Source organism: Salmo salar, chromosome 05, assembly GCF_965601325.2.
Source record: "Salmo salar chromosome 05, fSalSal1, whole genome shotgun sequence".
Taxonomy (NCBI): domain Eukaryota; kingdom Metazoa; phylum Chordata; class Actinopteri; order Salmoniformes; family Salmonidae; genus Salmo; species Salmo salar.
In genome coordinates this window covers 85,289,950-85,315,383 of record NC_138295.1, presented here as the reverse complement: position 1 = coordinate 85,315,383, position 25,434 = coordinate 85,289,950, and the positions used below count along the sequence as shown (strand labels likewise).

General features: G+C 43.3%; 1 protein-coding gene across 1 annotated transcript in view; it reads left to right on the top strand.

Moving 5' to 3' along the window:
* Nucleotides 1–22,915, top strand: part of ahr1a (aryl hydrocarbon receptor 1a) — a 33,653-nt gene extending 10,738 nt beyond the window's left edge. The window contains exons 5-12 of the mRNA XM_082975809.1: nucleotides 7,811–7,934; nucleotides 10,849–10,976; nucleotides 12,589–12,791; nucleotides 13,472–13,581; nucleotides 17,686–17,827; nucleotides 18,063–18,656; nucleotides 18,782–19,826; nucleotides 20,326–22,915. Of these exons, the coding sequence (XP_082831935.1) occupies nucleotides 7,811–7,934; nucleotides 10,849–10,976; nucleotides 12,589–12,791; nucleotides 13,472–13,581; nucleotides 17,686–17,827; nucleotides 18,063–18,656; nucleotides 18,782–19,826; nucleotides 20,326–20,496 (2,517 nt within the window). The 3' untranslated portion in view covers nucleotides 20,497–22,915. The remainder of the gene's footprint in view (nucleotides 1–7,810; nucleotides 7,935–10,848; nucleotides 10,977–12,588; nucleotides 12,792–13,471; nucleotides 13,582–17,685; nucleotides 17,828–18,062; nucleotides 18,657–18,781; nucleotides 19,827–20,325) is intronic.
* The last annotated feature ends 2,519 nt before the right edge of the window (nucleotides 22,916–25,434 follow it).

Here is a 25,434-nt window from a genome sequence, read left to right as displayed (position 1 = left end):
GACGCTACGGGACAAAGCCAGTGAAATATCAGGGTGGCAAATTCAAAAACAACAAAATGTCATCATTCAACTTTCTCAAACACACAACTATTTTACACCATTTTAAAAATACACTTCTCCTTGATGTAACCACATTGTCCGATTTCAAAAAGGCTTTACAGCGAAAGCAAAACATTAGATTATGTTAGGAGAGTACATAGACAAAAATAATCACACAGCCATTTTCCAAGCAAGGACATGTCAATAAAACCCAAAACACAGCTAAATGAAGCACTAACCTTTTGACGATCTTCATCAGATGACACTCCTAGGACATTATGTTACACAATACATGTATGTTTTGTTCGATAAAGTTCATATTTATATCCAAAAACAGCATTTTACATTGGCACGTGATGTTCAGAAAATGTATTCCCACCAAAACTTCCAGTGAATGAGCACATCAATTTACAAAAATAGTCATCATAAACGTTGACAAAATATATAACAATTATTTAAATAATTATAGATAGACTACTCCTGGATGAAACCGCTGTGTCAGATTTTAAAATAGCTTTTCGGAGAAAGCACATTTTTCAATATTCTGAGTACATAGCTCAGCCATCACGGCGAGCTATACAGACACCCGCCAAGTTCGGGGCAACCTATACTCAGAACTAGTATTAGAAATATTATTTTACCTTTGCTGGTCTTTGTCAGAATGCACTCCCAGGACTGCTACTTCCACAAGAAATGTTGTTTTTGTTCTAAATAATCCATATTTATGGCCAAATACCTCCATTTTGTTTGTGCGTTCAGAGCACTATCCAAAGACATAACGCACGACCACGGTACCAGAGACGAAAAGTCAAAATGTTCCATTACCGTACTTAGAAGCATGACAAACGCTGTTTAAAATCAATCTTTATGGTATTTTTAACTTAAAATTGCGATAATATTCCAACCGGACAATAGCGTATTCATTCAAGGAGAAAAAGAAGGAACAGCGCGCTCGCGGGACCGTGCATATCCAACCCCTTTGTTGCCAGGCAGTCCACTCAGTAACTGAGCTCCTATACTCTGCCCAGTGACAGGAGAATGCTGAAACAACTTTCTGAAGGCTTTTGACAGCCAATGGAAGCCTTAGGAAATGCAACGTAACCCCACAGATACTGTAGTTTCGAAAGGGACTAGAAAGAACTACAATTCTCAGATCCTCCACTTCCTGGTTGAATTTTTCTCAGGTTTTTGCCTGCCATATGAGTTCTGTTATACTCAGACACCATTCAAACAGTTTTAGAAACTTTAGGGTGTTTTCTATCCAAAGCCAATAATTATATGCATATTCTAGTTACTGGGCAGGAGTAGTAACCAGAATAAATCAGGTACGTTTTTTATCCGGCCGTGTCAATACTGCCCCCTACCCCCAACAGGTTAAAGTAAGGGAAATCCACACACAAAACCAGACACTTCATCATTTAAAACCCTTCATTCTGGGTTATACAATCTAATTAGTATGGTAATACTATCATCATAATAAAGGTTATACTTCTATTAACGGGAGTGAATTTGTATAAAATACACACACATGCACAGCATGTTAAATAACATAATTAGGCAAACTAAGAAAAAAAACGTACACTGCAGCCCATTTGGTAATTTGGGATCCCCAACTTCCAAACAGGGATTCCAACCAAGTTGCAGGCGTCCACTCTGTGGGGAATTATTCTTAGCAACAGTGGCAATGTATTCGGAGAGATCAGTCATATTAGAAGAGTGATCTGGGACAAAAGTACAACATTCATCGCCAATGATTGCACAAGTGCCCCCTTTACCTACCAAAAGATAGTCAAAAGCCTCTCTGTTTTGCAGGGCCAATTTACACAATTATTTTAGCATCTACGTTTCTAGAGATCTCCAGAATTTGGTCTAGGGCACATGCATATTGAATTTAACAGGGAAGAGAGCGCACACGTGTTATAACGGCAGGGTAGCCTAGGGTTTGAGGCGGCAGGGTAGCCTAGTGGTTAGAGCGTTGGGCTAGTAACCGAAAGGTTGCAAGTTCGAATCCCAGAGCTGACAGGGTACAAATCTCTCGTTCTGCCCCTGAACAAGGCAGTTAACCCACTGTTCCTCGGCCGTCATTGAAAATAAGAATTTGTTCTTAACTGACTTGCCTAGTTAAATAAAGGTTAAAAAAAAATTAACAGATTCACACCAACCTTGATACGAATGAGATTAGCCCAAGCTATAATCTAGTGGCTCTCATCACATTTTCTGGGCATAGCTTTGTCTCTAGAAGCCTTTCCAAATCATAATTAGAATTATTGAAAAATTATCCAGCACAAATTTAAAATGACAGTCCCCCCTTAATGCTTCACGTTGGTTCTCTCACTCACATTTGAAGACCCTCAATTTAGCACACCCCTATACAGGCAGAATTTACATTGACACAGTATATTCATCTTATATTTCTAGCATTAACTTTTTTCATCACTGCCTTCATTTGTGGTAATGACAGATTATCTCAATGCATTTCTAGTCTAAAGTACTATACATTTGCTGTGTGCAGACCTCCACAATCAACCTGATACCCCAAATAAACAATTTTAGGATAACCCTCAATTAATTACGGCCACGGTTGACTACCCCCCCCCCCCCCCCCCCCCCCCCCCCCTGGCACTCATTCTTCTGGCGTTTTCAGTTTGTCCTCCCAATGGCACATGTTCAAAATGGATGGCCCTTGATCATGTCCCGATTTCTCTCACCTGAGCCGCCACTGTTCTTTCCAGTCCATTATGTCTTGTCCATTTTCCTACCAGTACTCCAGCAGCATGAGAGAAGTTTGGACGGGATCTCTCCATGCTCACTCCACATGGACACATGTTGCACTCCTGAGAAAAGGCATGAGAGAAAAGGCAGTTGATAGTTTCGACTGGATGCTGTGTACAGGTTGCTGGCTCGGACTCAGATGGTGAAGGACCGTAGTAAACGCCATTGTCGCCATTACTTCAGCCGGTTAGTGGGGGTGATATTCACTCTGTTCTCAGCCGAATTATACCTTCTATGCATCTAGATACCATCATTGGTCACCTTCACCATAACCTTGAGAGAGGACAGGCCAGAACAATCGTTTAGTTTAGGGCATATCTGATTCCGGAAATCCAGGCAAATTATTCACTGTATGACAAATTATTACTACTACCAATATTCTTAATTTTCTATTTTTATTTCACCTTTATTTAACCAGGTAGGCCAGTTGAGAACAAGTTCTCATTTACAACTGCGACCTGGCCAAGATAAAGCAAAGCAGTGCGACAAAAAGCAGTGCGACAAATGTACAGTCAATAACACAATAGAAAATCTGTATACAATGTGTGCAGATGAAGTAAGGAGGTAAGGCAATAAATAGGCCAATAGTGGCGAAGTAAATACAATTTAGCAATTTATACTGGAGTGATATATGTGCAGATGAGGATGTGCAAGTAGAAATACAAATGTCTAAGACAAATGTCAAAGAGAATAACAACACACAGTTGTTATTCTTATTCTATTTCCCCCCCAAATTGGCTTATACTCCCCTATCATCTTGGCGATCTCACCGCAGAGTTACAGGGTCAAGCGATCTGAGTGCTAATCCTTAGAGAGAAATCCCGACCATCTAGCAGGCCCAATCTGGTGAGATTTGTATTGAAGCAAGACAAAGACAAGGTTGTAAGTTGTTGACTCAAGAAAGGACATAAGTTCATTGGCGCGTGTTCACGTGAGAGGTAGCTGTGTTCCATTACATTCATTTTTCAAGACATTGGAATTGTCCGGTTGGAATATTATTGAAGTTTTATGTTAAAAAGGCCCTAAAGATTGATGCTATACATCGTTTGACATGTTTCTACGTACGTAAATAGAACCTTTTTTGACTTTTCGTCGTGAAATTTTCAGCACGCTTCCTACATTTGGAGTAGCTTACTGAACGCGCAAACAACAAGGAGGTATTTGGACATACATTTTGGACTTTATCGAACAAAACAGCATTTATTGTGGACCTAAGATTCCTGGGAGTGCATTCTGATGAAGATCATCAAAGGTAAGTGAATATTTATAATGCTATTTATGATTTTAGATGACTCCAAAATGGCAGGTATCTGTATTGCCTGCTGTTGTTTTCTGAGCGCCGTACTCAGATTATTGCAAAGTGTGCTTTCCCCGTGAAGCTTTTTTGAAATCTGTCACAGCGGTTGCATTAAGGAGATGTTTATCTATAATTCTTCGAATAACAGTTTAATATTTTATGATGAGTATTTCTATAAATTGATGTGCTCATTCACCGGAAGTTTTTGAAGGAAAAACATTTCTGAATATTACGGGCCAATGTAAAAAAACATTTGGGGATATAAATATGCAAAACATACATATATTGTGTAACATGAAGTCCTATGAGTGCCATCTGATGAAAATCATCAAAGGTTAGTGCTTAATTTTAGCTGTATTTCTGTTTTTTGTGATGCCTCTTACTTGGAAAATGGCTGTGTGGCTTTTCTTGTTTAGGTGGTGTTCTAACATAATCTAATGTTTTACTTTCGCCGTATAGCCTTTTTGAAATCGGACAATGTGGTTGGATTAACGAGAGTCTTATCAATAAAATGGTGTATAATACTTGTATGTGTGAGAAATTTGAATTATGAGATTTTGGTTGTTTTGAATTTGCCGCCCTGCTATTTCACTGGCTGTTGAATAGTGTGTTCCGCAGGTGGGACGGTCACGTCCCACATAACCTCTATTGGGTAAGTGAGTGTTTCTTTCCCTGTACCTCAGACATTACTTCAAGATATTTCAATTATTTAAAACATTTTGTGTATCAGGTTTACATTGGGTTTTACATTTCTTTATCAAGAGAATAACACCACTAACATATATTCAAAAACAGGTAAAAATAAACAATGGCCAGGTCTTACTTCATTTGGGGCTCCTTTAACAGCCGGATTCAGGTACCTTTTATACTAACTCCCAAGGCACCTGCCTCAGAAAGCATTTCAAAGGGAGAGATACAGAATCATTGGTAAACATGTAAAAAAAAAAAAAAAAAAATTAAATTGTCCTGGAACAAAGAAAATAAACGTACTTAGTTTTCACTGTTAGATTTTAATCAGTCCTAAAAATTCTTAATCGTTAATCGAGTTTACTGCATCTTAGGCAGGAAGTCTTGACAAAAGCATGTGTTTACAGAATTATACTTCAGACACATCAGATGATACAGTGTCCCGTAAAGCTGAATAGGCACCTAAAGTAAACAATCCTAGAGCCCATCTCTTGTAATCTTAGTCTTTTTGACCTGTTGCATTGACATACAATTCTGTCCTAACTGTCCCTGGGACATAAACTTGTCAAAATATGAAACCTGTTGTTTAACAAATCTGCTGGGACCTTCAAAGAGTTGGTGCTGGCTTATCAGCTGAATATTTGTTACTAAAAACATTTACTTGAATCTACTTCAATTCTGGTCACAGTTCCACGCAATGGAAACATATTGTTTTAGATGACATTACCTTACCTAAATCATTTGTGCTACCCTAACTATTAAATTGAGTAATAATAATTTAACTTGTCAAAAATGTGTTTTATTCATACCTCTGGTCCAAATTTCCCCACTGTGTCCCTTACAGCCTGTTTGAGTTCATTTAGTACTGGCTGCTATCTATTGTTCCACAGGAAACTTATCTCTAACCCAAACACCAGATGGTGGCCTCTAATTTAATATCAGTCCCAATGCACAATCCATCTGCTCGTCATGTGACCTTATCTTGAAACATTTACTCTTCAAATTACTACGATATTGCATTATTAGAGTGCTATCTGAAAGCCACATATTACCATTCACTTTCTTACTTTCACTAACCTCCATATCTGTTTCCCTCAACTAGGACTTCACACTTATTAAATGTCTATTTTAAGATGAACATGTAATGCGCTGTAGATGGCGCGCTCTATCCATAATAAGTCTCTACCTAGCAAGTTAAACTCAAGTAACCAATTATACTTTTGTTACTTTATCAAATCTAGTAACCCATTATACTATTAATTTCTCTATTTTGTACACCACTTACGTACGTCTACGTTTGGGTGTGCAAGTTGTATATAATTAATATTATTTTTCCACATTGTTACTATCAAATCTCTAGTAACCCAGTATACTTTTCTTCGCCAATTTCTCCTTTAGACTAGTGTTCTATTCATACATGGGTTTAGATATTTACACTAGTTCTATTTAACAGCATATCTCTCACAGATTCCCTATGTAACGTTACAGATCATAAATGCCTACATACATCCATACCACTCATGTGCATCAACGACTCTAAATGCCTACAATAACACCTTGTGCTATTATCAGTGGTTCTCAGACCATGTAGACTATCGTTACACACATGAGTAGTGGCTGCAGACACATGTAGACACTTCATAGTTATTAACCATATGTAACTTCAATGGTTTCAGTGGATCTCTGACCACGTAGACACCTCCTTATAAATGCCTACAGACAATTGTCAGTGAGGCCTCTCTGGCCTCACTCTAGCCTTCTCCTAAGACTAGCTTGCCGCTACTTCCTATACATATATAATAACCGTAGAAAACGTTATAGATCGAAAAACTCTGCTCACAGAACAAGTTGGGGTATCCATTCAAACACGTACTCGGCAATCTCCCACATTACCTCTTTCACACTGGAGCCAGTCCCCTGACAGCTCTCATTCACTCAGCACTTAATAGTAATAATATCTCTTATTCTCAATTTCAAACTCTTATCCAAATTTCAATCAGCTCAACACAACCTTTCCACACTTACACAACTCTCACATCCACATTCACTTAGTACTATTCCCAAACACACTCGGTAATCTCTAAGACTAGCGCCATCTTTCTTCAGTCATATGTATCACTGCCACGGATCCTCTACAGTCCCCATAGTCTCTACAGCATCTATAGTCCCTGAGCATCACAGTCCCTATAGCATCCATAGTATCTATAGACCCTCAGCATCCATACTATCAATAGTTTATATAGTCATAAATGCTATGGTCTCTATAGACTCTATCGTCTTTCTGCATACATATAGAATAACACACACACTTCCACACATTCACTCAGTACATATTATCCACATTTCAATTAGCTTAATAGCCAAATGTAAATCCTGTTGTTATTTCAATTAGCTTAATACTATCCACACTCACACAACTTTCACATCCACATTCACTATAATCACTCACCTCACATCCACATTCACTTCGTGCTATTAACTAGTGGTACCCTCCTCCATTTTTTATTTTTAGTATTACATTGGTATTGAATACTGCATTGTTGGGGTTAGGGCTTGCACGAAAGGCATTTCACTGTACTTGTGCATGTGACTTTAAAACTTGAAACATTAGTCATTAGTTTATAGGGTTAAAACATCTGACTAATGCGTAAGCACTGCTTATTTACTAGTGTCAATATCATTATTTGTGTTACCTAACGGTTTGCGTGCGAATTTCTCCGGTCACACCGGACAAAGTTGATTGCTCTGGTATTTCCTCAACATGAACGAAAGCCAGGACCTAAACAAATACCAAGTCTAATAAGTCCGTTTGGGTATCGGAACTAAACCCAGGTGGAATCTAAGGCCCAGTACAGAGCATGTTTGCAGAGTACAAGTCAGGACTAACATCCATGAGATAAGTGATGGGAAGAGGAAGAATGTATTGTCTAGCAACAATAATGTCAATGTTTGCATTGTTTTCTTGTAGTTTAATAGACATGTATTTTGATGATGGTGGATGTTTTTGCTCCTCAGTCAGACGTCGTCCATCAGAGTGTTTATGACATCATTCATATGGAGGACCGAGCAGAGTTACAGAGACAGCTCCACTGGGCCCTCAACCCCACCCTCACCCCTCACACTGGACAGCTGGTCTCAGGTAACCTCCAACCCCACCCTCACCCCTGACACTGGACAGCTGGTCTCAGGTAACCTCCAACCCCACCCTCCTCCCTGACACTGGACAGCTGGTCTCAGGTAACCTCCAACCCCACCCTCCTCCCTCACACTGGACAGCTGGTCTCAGGTAACCTCCAACCCCACCCTCCTCCCTGACACTGGACAGCTGGTCTCAGGTAACCTCCAACCCCACCCTCATCCCTGACACTGGAGAGCTGGTCTCAGGTAACCTCCAACCCCACTCTCACACTGGACAGCTGGTCTCAGGTAACCTCCAACCCCACCCTCCTCCCTGACACTGGACAGCTGGTCTCAGGTAACCTCCAACCCCACCCTTAACCCTGACACTGGACAGCTGGTCTCAGGTAACCTCCAACCCCACCCTTAACCCTGACACTGGACAGCTGGTCTCAGGTAACCTCCAACCCCACCCTCACCCCTCACACTGGACAGCTGGTCTCAGGTAACCTCCAACCCCACTCTCACCCCTGACACTGGACAGCTGGTCTCAGGTAACCTCCAACCCCACCCTTAACCCTGACACTGGACAGCTGGTCTCAGGTAACCTCCAACCCCACCCTCACCCCTCACACTGGACAGCTGGTCTCAGGTAACCTCCAACCCCACTCTCACCCCTGACACTGGACAGCTGGTCTCAGGTAACCTCCAACCCCACCCTCCTCCCTGACACTGGACAGCTGGTCTCAGGTAACCTCCAACCCCACCCTCCTCCCTGACACTGGACAGCTGGTCTCAGGTAACCTCCAACCCCACCCTCCTCCCTGACACTGGACAGCTGGTCTCAGGTAACCTCCAACCCCACCCTTAACCCTGACACTGGACAGCTGGTCTCAGGTAACCTCCAACCCCACCCTCCTCCCTGACACTGGACAGCTGGTCTCAGGTAACCTCCAACCCCACCCTCACCCCTGACACTGGACAGCTGGTCTCAGGTAACCTCCAACCCCACCCTTAACCCTGACACTGGACAGCTGGTCTCAGGTAACCTCCACCCTCACCCCTGACACTGGACAGCTGGTCTCAGGTAACCTCCAACCCCACCCTCCTCCCTGACACTGGACAGCTGGTCGCAGGTAACCTCCAACCCCACCCTCACCCCTGACACTGGACAGCTGGTCTCAGGTAACCTCCAACCCCACCCTCACCCCTGACACTGGACAGCTGGTCTCAGGTAACCTCCAACCCCACCCTCCTCCCTGACACTGGACAGCTGGTCTCAGGTAACCTCCAACCCCACCCTCCTCCCTGACACTGGACAGCTGGTCTCAGGTAACCTCCAACCCTACCCTCACCCCTGACACTGGACTGCTGGTCTCAGGTAAAGCTGTATTTTTCACCTGCGCTGGAACGGGACGGTACCTCCAAGTTTTTCACCACACAGACAGCCGACATGCAATTTGTACCAGCACGTCTGTTTCTTATAGACTGTCACTCTCCAATCCACACTATCTAACCTATCTTGCACCAGATCTTATATTAATTGAGCTCCCCCTGCTTTGGCAGGTTCTTCATTATATACATTAGTCCTAGGGTGTCTGCTACCTAATGTTCTAATATGACATTAAGCCCAGCAGCTCCATGTATGCTGGTGAAGCACAGGGAAACATGGTATCTACTAGGAAGTAAAGAGCCACAGAAGGAAATAACCACTTGTGAAAAGTAAACCTCCTTGAATGTACAGTATCTCTGCTGTGTCAGCCAGGAATGTAGGCCTAGATGTTCTAGTCCAGTGGTCACCAACCGGTCTATTGCAGTCGACTGGTCCATCTCCAAGGCTTTCCTAGTAGATCGCCAAACATTTCTGTAAAAAGCCCAACAATAAAGCCTTGCGTTCCTATTTTTGTATTACTTTTACAATGTTTGTTTTAGGTGCACTTGATTCAGCTGTCCTGCACGCCGGGTAGTTGAAGTATTCCTATTTTTTCCCATTTCATGTGTCTGAAGGTACAAACTCCACCTACCTGGCAGGTCCGGATAGCAAATCAAGTGTACCTATAGGCCTACCGCTGGCCAATCAGATATCTCAGATCACTGTGTCACAGCTTCCACGAGCCCACAGTGAAGTTGATAGTCAACTACTGTGATATTTCAAAACTACTCTGAGAAACAAAATCATGACTAGAGAGACTGTCAACAAGTACAGTGAAGAGCTGCTGTTTTTATGAGTGAGTTCATGTTTAAGATGTTATTCAGCACTGTCAACACTTTTTTTTCAACACTTTTATAAAGCCATAAAACACCCTCTACCTATCCACTCAGCTTGTCTTTCTAAAATCGAGGGGTATTTCACGTTCTCTGGTCATACGAGTAACGACGTTGTTTCCATGGGGAGAACCATATTTTTTGTACGGGTCCTTTGCCCTACTCGTGTAACCGTAACTCTGTTACACCAATCATAGTAAACCACCAGCTCCCTACCAGTCCTCTACCTTTGATATTATCCAGACAGTCTGTCACTGTATTCACTCTCCATATCGTAGTGTGGAGCAGTGTTTCACCTTGCACCCTGAGAGACCCCGTACCCTGTGAGCCAGGGGCGTTTTAGCACCTTGGACCAGAAGTGGCACCTGGCTGGGGTGAGCCTGACCTAGGCCCAGCCCTGGATAAGATAAAATCTACATTTGGGAGTATTACCTAGCATTCTGTCTTTCCTCAGTAGGAAATGGCTAATGAGATGTGGCATAACATTCTGGTTTGTAGTGTGTGCAGCTCTGGGTGAGGTTTGCAGCTCGGGGTGAGGGCCGCTGCTAGGAGTTAGTCTACTATATGAAGAGACTATTTTCTCTAGACATCCTGTAATTCATTATTATAGCTATAGTGTGCTGTATGTGTAATTTTATGACCCCCCCCCCCCACCTCTCTGGCCTTTGAAGATTCAGTCTCGCCACAGGCTGTCACAGTCTACAAGCCAGAGGCACTCCCACCAGAGAATTCCACCTTCCTGGAACGCAACTTTGTCTGCAGGTTAAGATGTCTCCTGGACAACTCCACTGGCTTCCTAGTAAGTTCATGGAGGAAATCTTTGCAATTTCTGGAGAATGTAGGGAATTTTAGGAAAGGATTTTTCAACCCTAATCATTTAAAATAATTATTTTATAAGATTACTTGTAAACAGTGTACTAGAGCGCAATGGAAATCAACTCATCTCTCGCTGATACTCTTGAGATTGTAATTGCATTATGACAGCCACTGAAGTCACTTTCTTTGAGGATGAGTGGAGTGTCAGGAAGGGGTTTAAATATGTGTTGCCCTGAAGTGGGGGAATCAGTGTGAGGCTTCTCCAATTCCCCTTTGAGTTCAGGGAAGGGTGGGGCCAAAGACTGCTTATCCAGACCAGGAAATTATCCTACAGATAGCGTTTGCAGTCAAGCTTTGAGAACACAAAAATATTCTCTACTTTTTGTAATGTTTTTGCATTTCTCTACAGTTTTGTGAATGTCAAGTTATAATCACTGAATAATTAAATCCATATATTAGCCGCGTCATTGTTTAAGCCGCGAGGTTCAAAGCGTGGGAAAAAAGTTGCGGCTTATAGTCCGGAAATTACGGTAAATTAAATTGACTTTGCCCATTTGATCAATGACCATTTGGTGTTTTAACTAGGCTAGTTAAAAAATGTTACTAGTTTTTCCATAAAATCAAACATTTTCAATCTCGTTAGATTTTATGGACATTTTCCTAGAAGTCTATTTGAAAATCTAATTTGATTTCATTTACATTTTCTAGATTTTCTTAGAATATAGATGGTGTTTGAGTTTTTCTGAGTGGGCTGATTGTTACAGAGCTAAATAAATCCTCTGTCACAAGTCACTTACTGATTTCTCAAATCTAATATGGGAAATGACGTGGTTAACTATGCCTTTGTCCTCTGGCTAGCCTCAATTCTCCCTCTGAACTTTTCAACTCTGCAGAAAAATAACACCCGTGTTGGATGACCTGAACACAAATCAAATCTGTGTCAAATTCTGTACAGGCAGGGAAACGGATAAAAATAAATAATAATAATTAAATCAGAAAGACCCATTGAGTTCTTATTTCAGTCTTTTCTGTTACTTAGATTTACACATTTTAGAAAGTAAACTTTCACTTACATACCTTATTAAAGGAACATTAAAAAGAAAATTCAACTTCATATTCATCGTCTCCAGCACCACCCCAACATCAATATATGTGAAAATGGCGTGTTTCTATGTTCTGTAGTAAAAAAAGTGAGGAAGATGTGTTTCCAATGACATCAACCAATTCGTAGACAATTAGGAGGCAATTAGTAGGTAATGCCTCCTCATAATTGGTTAAAATCACATGATGCGCACCGAGGGTGTCATTGGAAACACTTATCTTCCTCCATATTTTTTACTACAGAACATAGATGCTATTTTCACCTATGTTGATGATGAATAGGAAGTTCCTTTAAGGTGCTACCAGTTGCATGGAGAAAAAAGTGTACTCAATAAAAAGAGCTCCAGCTCATTGATAATCTTGACGCTTCTTCCAACAGTTTAATGGGATCTTATTTAACCAATGTTCCTGTCTGAATCGACCATCACTGTGGAATAGGGGGCCATTTGGGACACAGCCCTGACTATGTTTAATGGCTATTCTGCGTTCTCCAGGCCCTGAACATCCAGGGGCGTCTAAAGTTCCTCCATGGCCAGAGCGAGAGGACCAAGGAGGGCAAGGCCATCCCGCCTCAGCTGGCTCTGTTCGCCCTGGCCTCGCCCTTGCAGCCCCCCACCATCCTGGAGATCCGCACCAAGAACTTAATCTTCAAGACCAAGCACAAGCTGGACTTCACCCCCACTGCCTGCGATGCCAAGTGAGTGACGATAACAGCAGTGGGCCTGTCTAGTGAGCCTTACTGCTGCTAAGCACCTTCAATACATAGGGAACATGACCACTTCACTACAATATTTTACATTGAATTCAAAGCTTGCCGTTTGAATGGTAAGTCATTTTATTGTTCACCTCCCCGGGTACTGGAGTTGTGAACGAGCTATTTAGTTAAATCTAGTACAATGCATCACATTTCTTGTGAGATGTATGTTTTAATTGTATGTGGTCCCTGTCAAATAAACCTAATCATTTATACATTTTAAGTGGAACCGTCAGCGCAATCAACATTTTTGAGATTATAAACTGGGTTGTTCGAGCCCTGAATGCTGATTGGCTGACAGCCGTGGTATGACAGCCCGTATACCACGGGTATGACAACATATATTTTTAATGCTCTAATTACATTGGTAACCACTTTATAATAGCAATAAGGCACATGGCCAATATACCACGGCTATGGGCTGTATCCAGGCACTGCGCTTTGCGTCGTGCCTAAGAACAGCCCTTAGACGTGGTATATTGGCCATATACCACACCCCCTCGTGCCTTATTGATTAATTATGCGGTTAGATCACAAGTGTGATCTATTGAGAAGTAAGGAAGAGACATGTTTTGATCATGTTTTCATTGTGCTTTCTGTGTTTGTCCTGTCCTCCTGTACAGAGGGATGATGGTACTGGGTTACACTGAGGCTGAGCTGTGCAACTGTGGCTCAGGATACCAGTTCATCCATGCTGCTGACATGCTGCACTGTGCTGAGAACCACATGAGGAGTAAGACTGCTCTCCTGCTGCACACAGTCCTGTTATGTAGTGTAGTTCATGGAGACTGACAGACTGAGATAAAAAAACGTGCAGCGCTCACTGCATAGTGTACTGCATGTTGAGTTGCACATTCTACATGTTGAGTAGTTCATTCTACAGCCAGTGTCCTGAGGGGACTTTCTGAACAGATTCATTCCTACAACTTCTAAAAAATGAATGGTGCTTTAAGATAAGATGATAAAACAAGACTGCGCTTTATTAATCCCTGATTGCAATTTGATTTAGTGAATTTTAGTGACAAGCAGAGGTGTGAACGTTTAAACATTCAAACTTTTATGCAAAATTGGGATCCTTAACGTTATGAAAAATCCTTGTTTTTTCGCTAAAATCACAGTGCAGTTAAAGTGTTATTCTCCTCTCCCCCTCACGCTGGCTCGCCTGCTCTTTATTAATGACGCAATTGTTTGTTCAGTCTTCGGTCTGTTGTGTGTAGGATATCCTAGCCTATTCATTGGTGATAGGTAAGGCTGGGTGATATGGGCAAAATATCATATCAGGGTATTTTTTTTTAAATTGTACGGTATGACGATAATTGATGTTTTTGAATAATAAAAGTTTTCTTTGAGTAGTGTGACCCTAGGGTGGCAACACATACATTCTAAGTGATTTCAATGGGTCTTTCTCCATTCTGATTGGTTTATACTGTTCAATTCAACTTCAACCAAAACAAATGAGTGAACTGTTGGCATCATGGAAATAGGATTATTCTAATTCTATAGTTAGAATATAATAGTGGTCAATTTGAATTCAGTGTTTGACATGACAACGAATGAAAATGCCAGGGAAGAGTTATTGTGACAGGGTAGAAAGTGTTAAGTGTTTCCTAGGGGACCCTATAATCTTTGGCTACATTGACTGTTCTCTCTTAGCTACTTCATGTAGCTAACATATTCTTGCTTCGCGTATTCCTCTGATTTAGACAACATGCTGATTTAGGTCTACACCATCACTGGTATTATCAGGCTGTATAGCTAATTATGTTTCCTCTGACTCAGTACATTTATTAGCTAGCTAACGATTAGCATTAGCGGCTAACAGGATTTAGGGACAAATTGCTAAGAAAAGACAAAACTAGCTGTTTGCAGATGTAAGAAACACAAACCAATAAGTGTAATTGTAGAACGCTATTGGGTTTATAGTAAGAAGCAAAGTGAAAACAGCATCGTTGTCATCAACATTGTTGCATGTGCTGCATTGCCCATGCAGCCTGGTTGAGGAACAGTGAATGCTCTCCTTGAGTGACAGGGTGCAGGCCTAGGTCTGTCTGAACAGCGGCATGGAGAGAGTGGATAGAGATGACTCAAGTAGTGAAGTAAACTATAAAAATAGACGTTACACAAGGCGTATCACATTTAACAAACCAAACATTCAAATACCGTTATAGAAGCTAAAGTAAAAACCCAAACCGGTCCCTGCATCAATACCGGTATATCGTCAAATACGGTATAGCGCCCAGCCCTGCTTTGCTGAAGTTACGAAACATTGCAAGCCAAGAAATGGCAAGATGCATCATTCCATTACGAGATACAGCTTTTGATTACCGATAGATAGGCCTAGTGCGTGGTTCTGACTGTTTGATTACCGATAGATAGGCCTAGTGCGTGGTTCTGACTGTTTGATTACCGATAGATAGGACTAGTGCGTGGTTCTGACCGTTTGATTACCGATAGATAGGACTAGTGCGTGGTTCTGACTGTTTGATTACCGATAGATAGGCCTAGTGCGTGGTTCTGACTGTTTGATTACCGATAGATAGGCCTAGTGCGTGGTTCTGACTGTTTGATTACCGATAGATAGGCCTAGTGCGTGGTTCTGACTGTTTGATTACCGATAGATAGGACTAGTGTGTGGTTCTGACTGTTTGATTACCGATAGATAGGCCTAGTGCGTGGTTCTGACTGTTTGATTATCGATAGATAGGCCTAGTGCGTGGTTCTGACTGTTTGATTACCGATAGATAGGACTAGTGCGTGGTTCTGACTGTTTGATTACCGATAGATAGGACTAGTGTGTGGTTCTGACTGTTTGATTACCGATAGATAGGCCTAGTGCGTGGTTCTGACTGTTTGATTACCGATAGATAGGACTAGTGCGTGGTTCTGACTGTTTGATTACCGATTGATAGGCCTAGTGCGGAGTTCTGACTGTTTGATTACCGATAGATAGGACTAGTGCGTGGTTCTGACTGTTTGATTACCGATAGATAGGCCTAGTCCGTGGTTCTGACTGTTTGATTACCGATTGATAGGCCTAGTGCGGAGTTCTGACTGTTTGATTACCGATAGATAGGACTAGTGCGTGGTTCTGACTGTTTGATTACCGATAGATAGGACTAGTGCGTGGTTCTGACTGTTTGATAACCGATAGATAGGACTAGTGCGTGGTTCTGACTGTTTGATAACCGATAGATAGGACTAGTGCGTGGTTCTGACTGTTTGATTATCGATAGATAGGCCTAGTGCGTGGTTCTGACTGTTTGATTACCGATAGATAGGCCTAGTGCGTGGTTCTGACTGTTTGATTACCGATAGATAGGACTAGTGCGTGGTTCTGACTGTTTGATTACCGATAGATAGGCCTAGTGCGTGGTTCTGACTGTTTGATTACCGATAGATAGGACTAGTGCGTGGTTCTGACTGTTTGATTACCGATAGATAGGCCTAGTCCGTGGTTCTGACTGTTTGATAACCGATAGATAGGACTAGTGCGTGGTTCTGACTGTTTGATTACCGATAGATAGGACTAGTGCGTGGTTCTGACTGTTTGATTACCGATAGATAGGACTAGTGCGTGGTTCTGACTGTTTGATTACCGATAGATAGGCCTAGTGCGTGGTTCTGACTGTTTGATAACCGATAGATAGGCCTAGTGCGTGGTTCTGACTGTTTGATTACCGATAGATAGGACTAGTGCGTGGTTCTGACTGTTTGATTACCGATAGATAGGCCTAGTGCGTGGTTCTGACTGTTTGATAACCGATAGATAGGACTAGTGCGTGGTTCTGACTGTTTGATTACCGATAGATAGGACTAGTGCGTGGTTCTGACTGTTTGATTACCGATAGATAGGCCTAGTGCGTGGTTCTGACTGTTTGATTACCGATAGATAGGCCTAGTGCGTGGTTCTGACTGTTTGATAACCGATAGATAGGCCTAGTGCGTGGTTCTGACTGTTTGATTACCGATAGATAGGCCTAGTGCGTGGTTCTGACTGTTTGATTACCGATAGATAGGCCTAGTGCGTGGTTCTGACTGTTTGATTACCGATAGATAGGCCTAGTGCGTGGTTCTGACTGTTTGATTACCGATAGATAGGCCTAGTGTGTGGTTCTGACTGTTTGATTACCGATAGATAGGCCTAGCGCGTGGTTCTGACTGTTTGCCTGGTGGCCGACCTGCCTATAATGTGCGCCTCCTGTCTCCCTGGCCCTCGCTAGCTCTCTATGAATGATGCCAGTGTTTGTGTTCTCAGAAGTTTGGCAACTAATAATTCTCCTCCGTTCCAAAAATACTGTATCTTAGGGGTCGATTCTTAGCGCAATCTAATCTTAACACTCAGAAACGGGAGTCGACACCTGGAGTCGTCGTGTAAGGAGTCGAATCTATTATTTTGGAGTCGACTCTCCACCACTACGTCATTGTCGTTAACTTTTGAAAAATGCCTAAGAAATGCAAGCGGCAGCAGCGAAGTCCCGTTAAATGAGAAGGAAATGGCAACTTTGCGAAGTGGAATTGAGGTACAGGAATTGTAGTACAGGTGCAATGCTTCACCATCTGAAAGGGACGCACCGTGAGACCCAAACCGTTGCTGGCAGCAGCACAGTTGCATGGTGAATTCACATGAAACGTTATGAATTTTCTGTATCTTTTTTACAGAAACCGCAAGGAGAAAAATTCTGTTTAAATGTCTTTTTTTTTTTTTTTACCTTATGCCACATCCCTAGTGACTTTTGGTGACATTTTTAGTTTATTAGTAAAACTGCATGAATGTCCTATACATATTTCTGCTGTGTAACTTGGTTAATAATGTGTGTCTGTGTTTCTCCATGCCCAGTGATAAAGACCGGAGAGAGTGGGATGACAGTATTCAGGCTGCTGACCAAGCTGACAGGCTGGGTATGGGTGCAGGCTAACGCCAGACTGGTCTATAAGAACGGACGGCCTGAGTGTATCATCGCATCCCAAAGAGTCCTCACGTACGTCTCGACACGCACACACACAACCTCATTGTTTAATGTCATTCCATTGGGGTGGCAAATAGCCTAAAGGTTAAGAGCATTGGGCCAAAAGTTTGCTGGTTGGAATCCTTGAGCTGAATAGGTGAATAAACTGTTGACGTGCCATTGAGCAAAGCACTTAACCCTAATTGCTCCTGCAAGTCACTCTGGATAAGAGCGTCTGCTAAATGACTAAAATGTAATAGTTTTTTAGTGATGAAGAGGGAGAGGACAACCTAAGGAAGCGGAGCCTCCAGCTGCCTTTCAGTTACACCACTGGGGAGGCTCTTCTCTACAACACCAGCTTCCCCAAGACTCTGGTAACAGGGGACTCCTTAGCAGGCGACACCATCGGCTCTGCAGGAAACACCACCAGCAACCAGGATGGAACCCTGGACCCTGACTCACTGCTGGGCTCTCTGTTGAAACAGGACAAGTCTGTCTACTGCTGCTCCCCTCAGACTCAGAACCAGCTCCAACTCCAGGAGGAGGTGGCAGGGCTTCCACAGGAGGAGGTGGCAGGGCTTCCACAGGAGGAGGTGGCAGGGCTTCCACAGGAGGAGGTGGCAGGGCTTCCACAGGAGGAGGTGGCAGGGCTTCCACAGGAGGAGGTGGCAGGGCTTCCACAGGAGGAGGTGGCAGGGCTTCCACAGGAGGAGGTGGCAGGGCTTCCACAGGAGGAGTGTGGGGACATCTTCTCCAGCAGCTGGCAGGAGGGCAGCATCCTCTCTCTGTCGGAGAGAGTCCTCTTCAAGCAGGAGCCCTTGGGGGATGGCGGGGGGATCCACGGCTTCTCATCGGAGGACATGTAACTGATCACTTACTATTTATCTTATGTGTATATGTGTGGTTGCTACTGTTTTTAATAATCTAACCTTGACTGCGCTACACATTTCCCAATTGTGACTATAAAGATATTGATTTGATTGACAGAGACAGGGATTTGTGGAGCTTCATGATGAACCTGGGCATCAGTAGGGAGGACCTGGAGCTGTTCCAGCAGGATGAGATGTTCCTCGATGTGGATCTGGACGCTGGCCGAGACGGCCTCCTTCCTGACCTGACAGACGAGATTCTCTCCTACGTACAGGAGTCTCTGAGGAAGAGGTCGGACTGGGGTCAGACTGTGTTCTCTTGCAGGGGGGCTAAGTTAGGGGATCAGGACTATAGCTGTCCTACCACGCTGTTACACCAACCATCTATGGAACAACCACTAACCCCACAACCACATTCTACTACAGTGCCTCAGTGGCAGTCACAGATACAGCTGCCTGTAGTCCATCCCCATCCCCTATCAGTTCACCACTATCAGTCTCCGCCCCACTACCCACAGCAGCCAATACTGCAGCATTGTTTACACACACAGCCCCACCCACAGACAGCATTGCAGGCAACACAGCAGCAGCAACAGAGCCATCTAAATGGACAGGTATTGCCAACCCAACAGCAGCAGCAGCTGTGTAACAGACTGAAGCACATGCAGGTGACTGGGATGGGTTCAATAACACAAAGACAGAAAGACATCGCCAAGCAGCAGCAGCGGATTCCTCCATTGTTCAACGTGGAGCAGCCAGGGGGGCTCCAGACTCACCACGGCCACCCCCAGCACGGGAACCTCTGCCTGGGGGAAGCTTCCCTGGCCCTGGGCCTCCCCTACAGGAACCGCTCCTCAGTGCTCTCCTCCTATGTACCCACCACGGGCCTCCAGAGCCAGGGGGTGGACGGAGAGCTCACGCCACAGAATTTGGAGGAGTTGCTGGGCAGCCTGGAGTCCAGTGGTCCCCGGCCGACAGAGGATGGTAGGGGAGCGTCCCAGTGGAGTGTGGTGGAGGCCCTAGGTGTGTTCCAGCAGCAGAGGCACCGCCCTGACGGCCTGGCTCAGTCTCAGGCCACCAGCCAGGGCTGGGCTCAGCATGCCTATCCCCTGGCTATGGGACTCAGCCAGGTCAACAGAGCAGAGTGGCCATTCACCACACAGGTAAGAAAGGTGACACTAACCTGGGTAGTGTTCATTAGGTATCAAACGGGTAAAATATTGTGAAGCGTAAAAGGGGGCCTACCTGAACTGGTCTAATAAAAACGCTAATAAATAAAATATTGTGCCCCATGGAACAAGATCTAATGTATTTATAAAATCATTTTTTACATCAGCAGATGTCACAAACTGCTTATACAGAAACCCAGCCAGAAACCACAGACAGCAAGCAATGCAGATGTAGAAGCACGGGGGCTAGGGCCCTGAACTAATGATGGAAAATGTTAGACCTATGTGCTTTACTTCCTCTAGCTATATGCTCATCATGTGAACGTTGAATACCATTGGCACATACTTACTCGCGCATCAGATTTACCAAGGCAATGAGACTTTAGAAACAGAAAGTCATTTGACCATTGAAAGCCAGTGGGTATTTACACATCAAGGCAATTTAGACCAGAAAAGGGAGGCTTAGCTAAGTCGGCCATTTCCTCTGTTCCAGAACGGGAGCCTGAAGGAGGCTGGTCCAGCCCCTGGCCCTGTACCCAACCCTGGGTCCTCCAGGGGGGCAGACCATGGACATGCAGCAGCAGGGCAGCCAAAGCACCAGCCTCCTCCTCCCTCTGCTGAGAGCAGGCCCTACCCTGACCTCCCTCTGAGTGGATTCATGTGAGACTGAAGGCCCTCCTCCCTGGAGGCTCCAGAGCCAGACGTTCCAAGGCCAGCCAGCTGCCCCCGGTCCCCCGGAGGGAGCAGAGCCCTGACTGACGACAGCACCACACAACAGAGGCTAGAGGGATAAGGCTCCTCCTGTCTGGCACCCAGCTGCACATGGCTCCCCTGAGACCACTAAGACTGTTTCCAAAATGGGCCCTTGTCAAAAGTAGCGCGCTATATAGGGGATAGGGTACAATTTGGGCTGCAGTCTAAAACAGGAACCAGGGCATGTCTGGGAGTATGGAGGACTTGGACTGGAGAGTTCCCATGTGGATCATTTTGTTAGAGCTTGGCACTTGCAACGCCAGGGTTGTGGGTTCGATTCCCACGGGGGACCAGTATGAAAATGTATGCACTCACTACTATAAGTCGCTCTGGATCAGAGCATTTGCAAATTACTAAAATGTAAAAGTGAGATTCACATCCAGAGAGACTGTCTGAAGGTCAGACAGCAGGCAGAGGGACAGTCAGAGACAGAGATTGTGACAGACAGACGGAGGGAGACCAGAGGAAGTGGATGATCAATCAAATGTATTTATAAAGCACTTCTTACATCAGCTGATGTCATAGTGCTGTACAGAAACCCAGCCTAAAACCCCAAACAGCAAGCAATGCAGGTGTAGAAGCACAGTGGCTAGGAAAAACTCCCTAAAAAGGCAGGAACCTAGGAAGAAACCCAGAGAGGAACCAGGCTCTGAGAGGTGGCCAGTCCTCTTTAGGCTGTGCCGGGTAGAGATTATAACAGAACATGGCCAAGATGTTCATAGATGACCAGCAGGGTCAAATAATAATAATCACCGTGGTTGTTGAGGGTGCAACAGGTCGGCACCTCAGGAGTAAATGTCAGTTGGCTTTTCATAGCTGATCATTCAGAGTATCTCTACCGCTCCTGCTGTCTCTAGAGAGTTGAAAACAGCAGGTCTGGGACAGGTAGCACGTACGGTGAACAGGTCAGGTATCAATAACCGCAGGCAGAACAGATGGAAGTGGAGCAGCATTAAGACCAGGTGGACTGGGGACAGTCCAGAGTCATCAGGCCAGGTAGTGTATAGAAATGTAATGGACTAATGACCTGTTTGAATGTGGACTTGCTTTAAAAAGAAAACTCTTGTCAGCCATTTTGTTCATCCAGAAAAACAGTCATGGTTTACTGGTCAGTGTGTCAGCATGCCATGTCATGAACCTGATGTAATACTGAACAACCAGTTCTTTCATTGGTCAGTGAGTAAGATGAGATGATGCAGAACTCAAATGTTACCAATCCTCTGGGCCCGTATTCATAAAGTATCTCTGAGTAGGACTGCTGAACTAGGATCAGTGTTTTCTTTTAGATCATAAAGAATATGATTATATGGAGAAGGGGGGTGGATCTGATCCTAGATTAGCACTCCTACTCTGAGACACTTTATGAATACGGAGCCTTGCTTTTAAAGTCCCTGTACTATAGCATTCTGGCTTTTAAAGTCCCAGTACTATAGCATTTACTTTGACAGCATTTATTGTGAATATATATATATAAGCCATTGTTTGCTTAGAAATAATCACTTGCATTTAAAGGTGCAGTTGAATGACCATAAGCTATTTGAGCTATCGATGAGATGGAGTATCTGTCTACACTGTGCTTGATATTTTTGTACAAAATGCATTGACAATCCTACTAAATCATTAAGTAATTTTATGAGCAATTTGATCACTTTAGTGGACTTCAACCAGCTTTATGGATCCTGTCAATCTGTTCTTCAGCCTACTCGCTTGCATTGCAAGACAGGCAAAGTAATCATAATTTATAGATGAGTTAGTAGTCCAAGACCCAATTACATTTTCTACATCTCAAATAGCACTCTATGCCCTATGTAGTGCACCAGGGCCCATAGGGCTCTTGTCAAAAGTAGTGAACTATATTGTGAATAGGGTGCCATCTGGGTCATTGCCATTGCGTTCAAGTGGCAGATCAATATGTAGATCAAACACATCTAACTTGAAGAAAATCTATGCACTTATTTATGGCAAAATAACCTATTGCACTCTTAGTGAAATTAGAAGACTGTTGTATGTAGCACTTTAAAAAATGTACCTTGTTTAACTGAGCCAATCATGTTCATGTTGCTATGCAGAATAGTGCAGTGGAACGGTAGACCCCTTGTTGTTTGGAGGTCTGTCACTTCATTGACATAATTCAGTGAAAGTCAGGGTTTATTTAATTTATTTTGTCAAAAGACAAATCAGACTTTGAATGTGTTCAAATTCAATCAATGAAAATGTTCAGTTTTGCATTTGTTTGTATTTTGTATGAAATTGTGTACAATTTATGTAATGAGCAGTTTTAGTTAACATGAAATAATAATAAATAAATCATGACAGTGCAGGAAGAGAAAGTTTACTGTTCTGTTCTTTCACACGATGATAAATGTTTATCAAGTACAGTTGAAGGGTTTTATTTACACTAGCCCTTGACCAAGTACAGTTGAAGGGTTTTATTTACACTAGCCCTTGACCAAGTACAGTTGAAGGGTTTTATTTACACTAGCCCTTGACCAAGTACAGTTGAAGGGTTTTATTTACACTAGCCCTTGACCAAGTACAGTTGAAGGGTTTTATTTACACTAGCCCTTGACCAAATACAGTTGAAGGGTTTTATTTATACTGCTGTACAGGGTAGGTTTTCTGTCACAAATAAGTTGGTTAAATGTTGTCACAGGTAGGCTTGTAAAAATACAGGTAATTTACCAAAGTTACTGGAATCTTCTATAATTTTGGTAATTAACAGAATTTATTGCAGTCTATGCTAAGTTCAGTCATTTATACTTTTTTTCTTTTTTTTGTACTTTGGATCCCTTTTTCTCCACAATTTTTGTGATATCCAATTGGTAGTTACAGTCTTGTCCCATCGCTGCAACTCCCGTACGGACTCGGGAGAGGCGATGGTCGAGAGCCCTCTGAAACGCGACCCTGCCAAGCCACACTGCTTCTTGACTCACTGCTCGCTTAACCCGGGGGCCAGCCACACCAATGTTTCTGGAGGAAAATCTGGTGACTGTGTCAGCGTGCATGCGCCCGGCCCGCCACAGGAGTCGCTAGAGCACGATGTGACAAGGACATCCCGGACAACAACAAAAAAACTCCCTAACCCGGACGACGCTTGGCCAATTGTGCGTTGCCTCATGGGTCTCCCGGTCATGGCCGTCTGCGACACCGATGGGGATGGAGCCCAGATCTGTAGTGATGCCTCAAGCGTATTTAGAGAAAATAGCCTAACTAAGGAAAAAAGCATCTAATCAACAATGGCATCATTTAACTCTGCAACTCTTTCAACAATTGACTTTTATCACAGCTGCCACCAGTTTGATGGCAAAACATTGATAACAAATACATATTGACATAGTAGCAAAATATATAAAGGATATTTTATGCTGAAGCCCTCATATTTAACACTGATGGTATTTGCTAAGTTTGGTTGATATTTAGGAAAATGTTTTAGTGTTATCTTATTTAATTATTTCATATATTTTACATGTGATAAGGCCACACAGTGGGCCAGAGATGATGAGACACCTGTAATAATCTGAAGTACCCAAAATGGCCACTAGATGTGATAAGATTCTTGAAAGTTCCAAACCTTTTTGGAGTGCCCCTAAGTAAAACCCCAACACTGGACAGACAGATACACAGTACAGCTGATGCAGCTTTATAACACCCTGAAGAAGGATGAAATGCACCATTCAATAATAAACATTTTTGATTCAACTTCCACTGTCCTAGAGTGACTCTCACACATCTAGCTTGCTCCAAATCCTCAATTAATGAACCTTGATTAGACTGCAAGCCAAGGCGTTTCTTCCTTTGCACTGTAGCTTTGACAGTCAGAGCAGTACCCATGGACTGCAGAGCATGTTGAGTCCTCTCCTCGCAGGCATCCTCCTTCAAGCCCACTCATCCTCAGCTTTATACATGTATTCTCTATGGCTCTGGTCAAAAGTAGTACACAATAAAGGGAATTGGGTGCCATTGGGTATTAGACTGTGAGGGATGAGGCCAGCAACATGACATGTAGTCAGTATCAGACTCTGGGATGAGGCCAGAAACATGACATGTAGTCAGTATCAGACTCTGGGATGAGGCCAGCAACATGACATGTAGTCAGTATCAGAGTGAGGGATGAGGCCAGCAACATGACATGTAGTCAGTATCAGACTCTGGGATGAGGCTAGCAACATGACATGTAGTCAGTATCAGACTCTGGGATGAGGCCAGCAACATGACATGTAGTCAGTATCAGAGTGAGGGATGAGGCCAGCAACATGACATGTAGTCAGTATCAGACTCTGGGATGAGGCCAGCAACATGACATGTAGTCAGTATCAGACTCTGGGATGAGGCCAGCAACATGACATGTAGTCAGTATTAGAGTGAGGGGTGAGTCCAGACACAGAGATCAGTCTGAAGGAGGAGGATTGATTCTGACAGAGGTCTAAAGTCATGGTATGCATTCCAAATGGCACCCTATGGGCCCTGGTCAAAAGTAGTGTACACAAAAGGGAATAGTGTGCCATTTGGGAAGCAGTCCATAATGATGGATAACTGTGTCTTAACCATTATAACACAGCTACAATATCACTGTTGTTCCCCAGTGATGGTAACTAACCTATATACAGTAGATCATCACTATGATGGTAACTAACCTATATACAGTAGATCATCACTATGATGGTAACTAACCTATATACAGTAGATCATCACTATGATGGTAACTAACCTATATACAGTAGATCATCACTATGATGGTAACTAACCTATATACAGTAGATCATCACTACGATGGTAACTAACCTATATACAGTAGATCATCACTATGATGGTAACTAACCTATATACAGTAGATCATCACTATGATGGT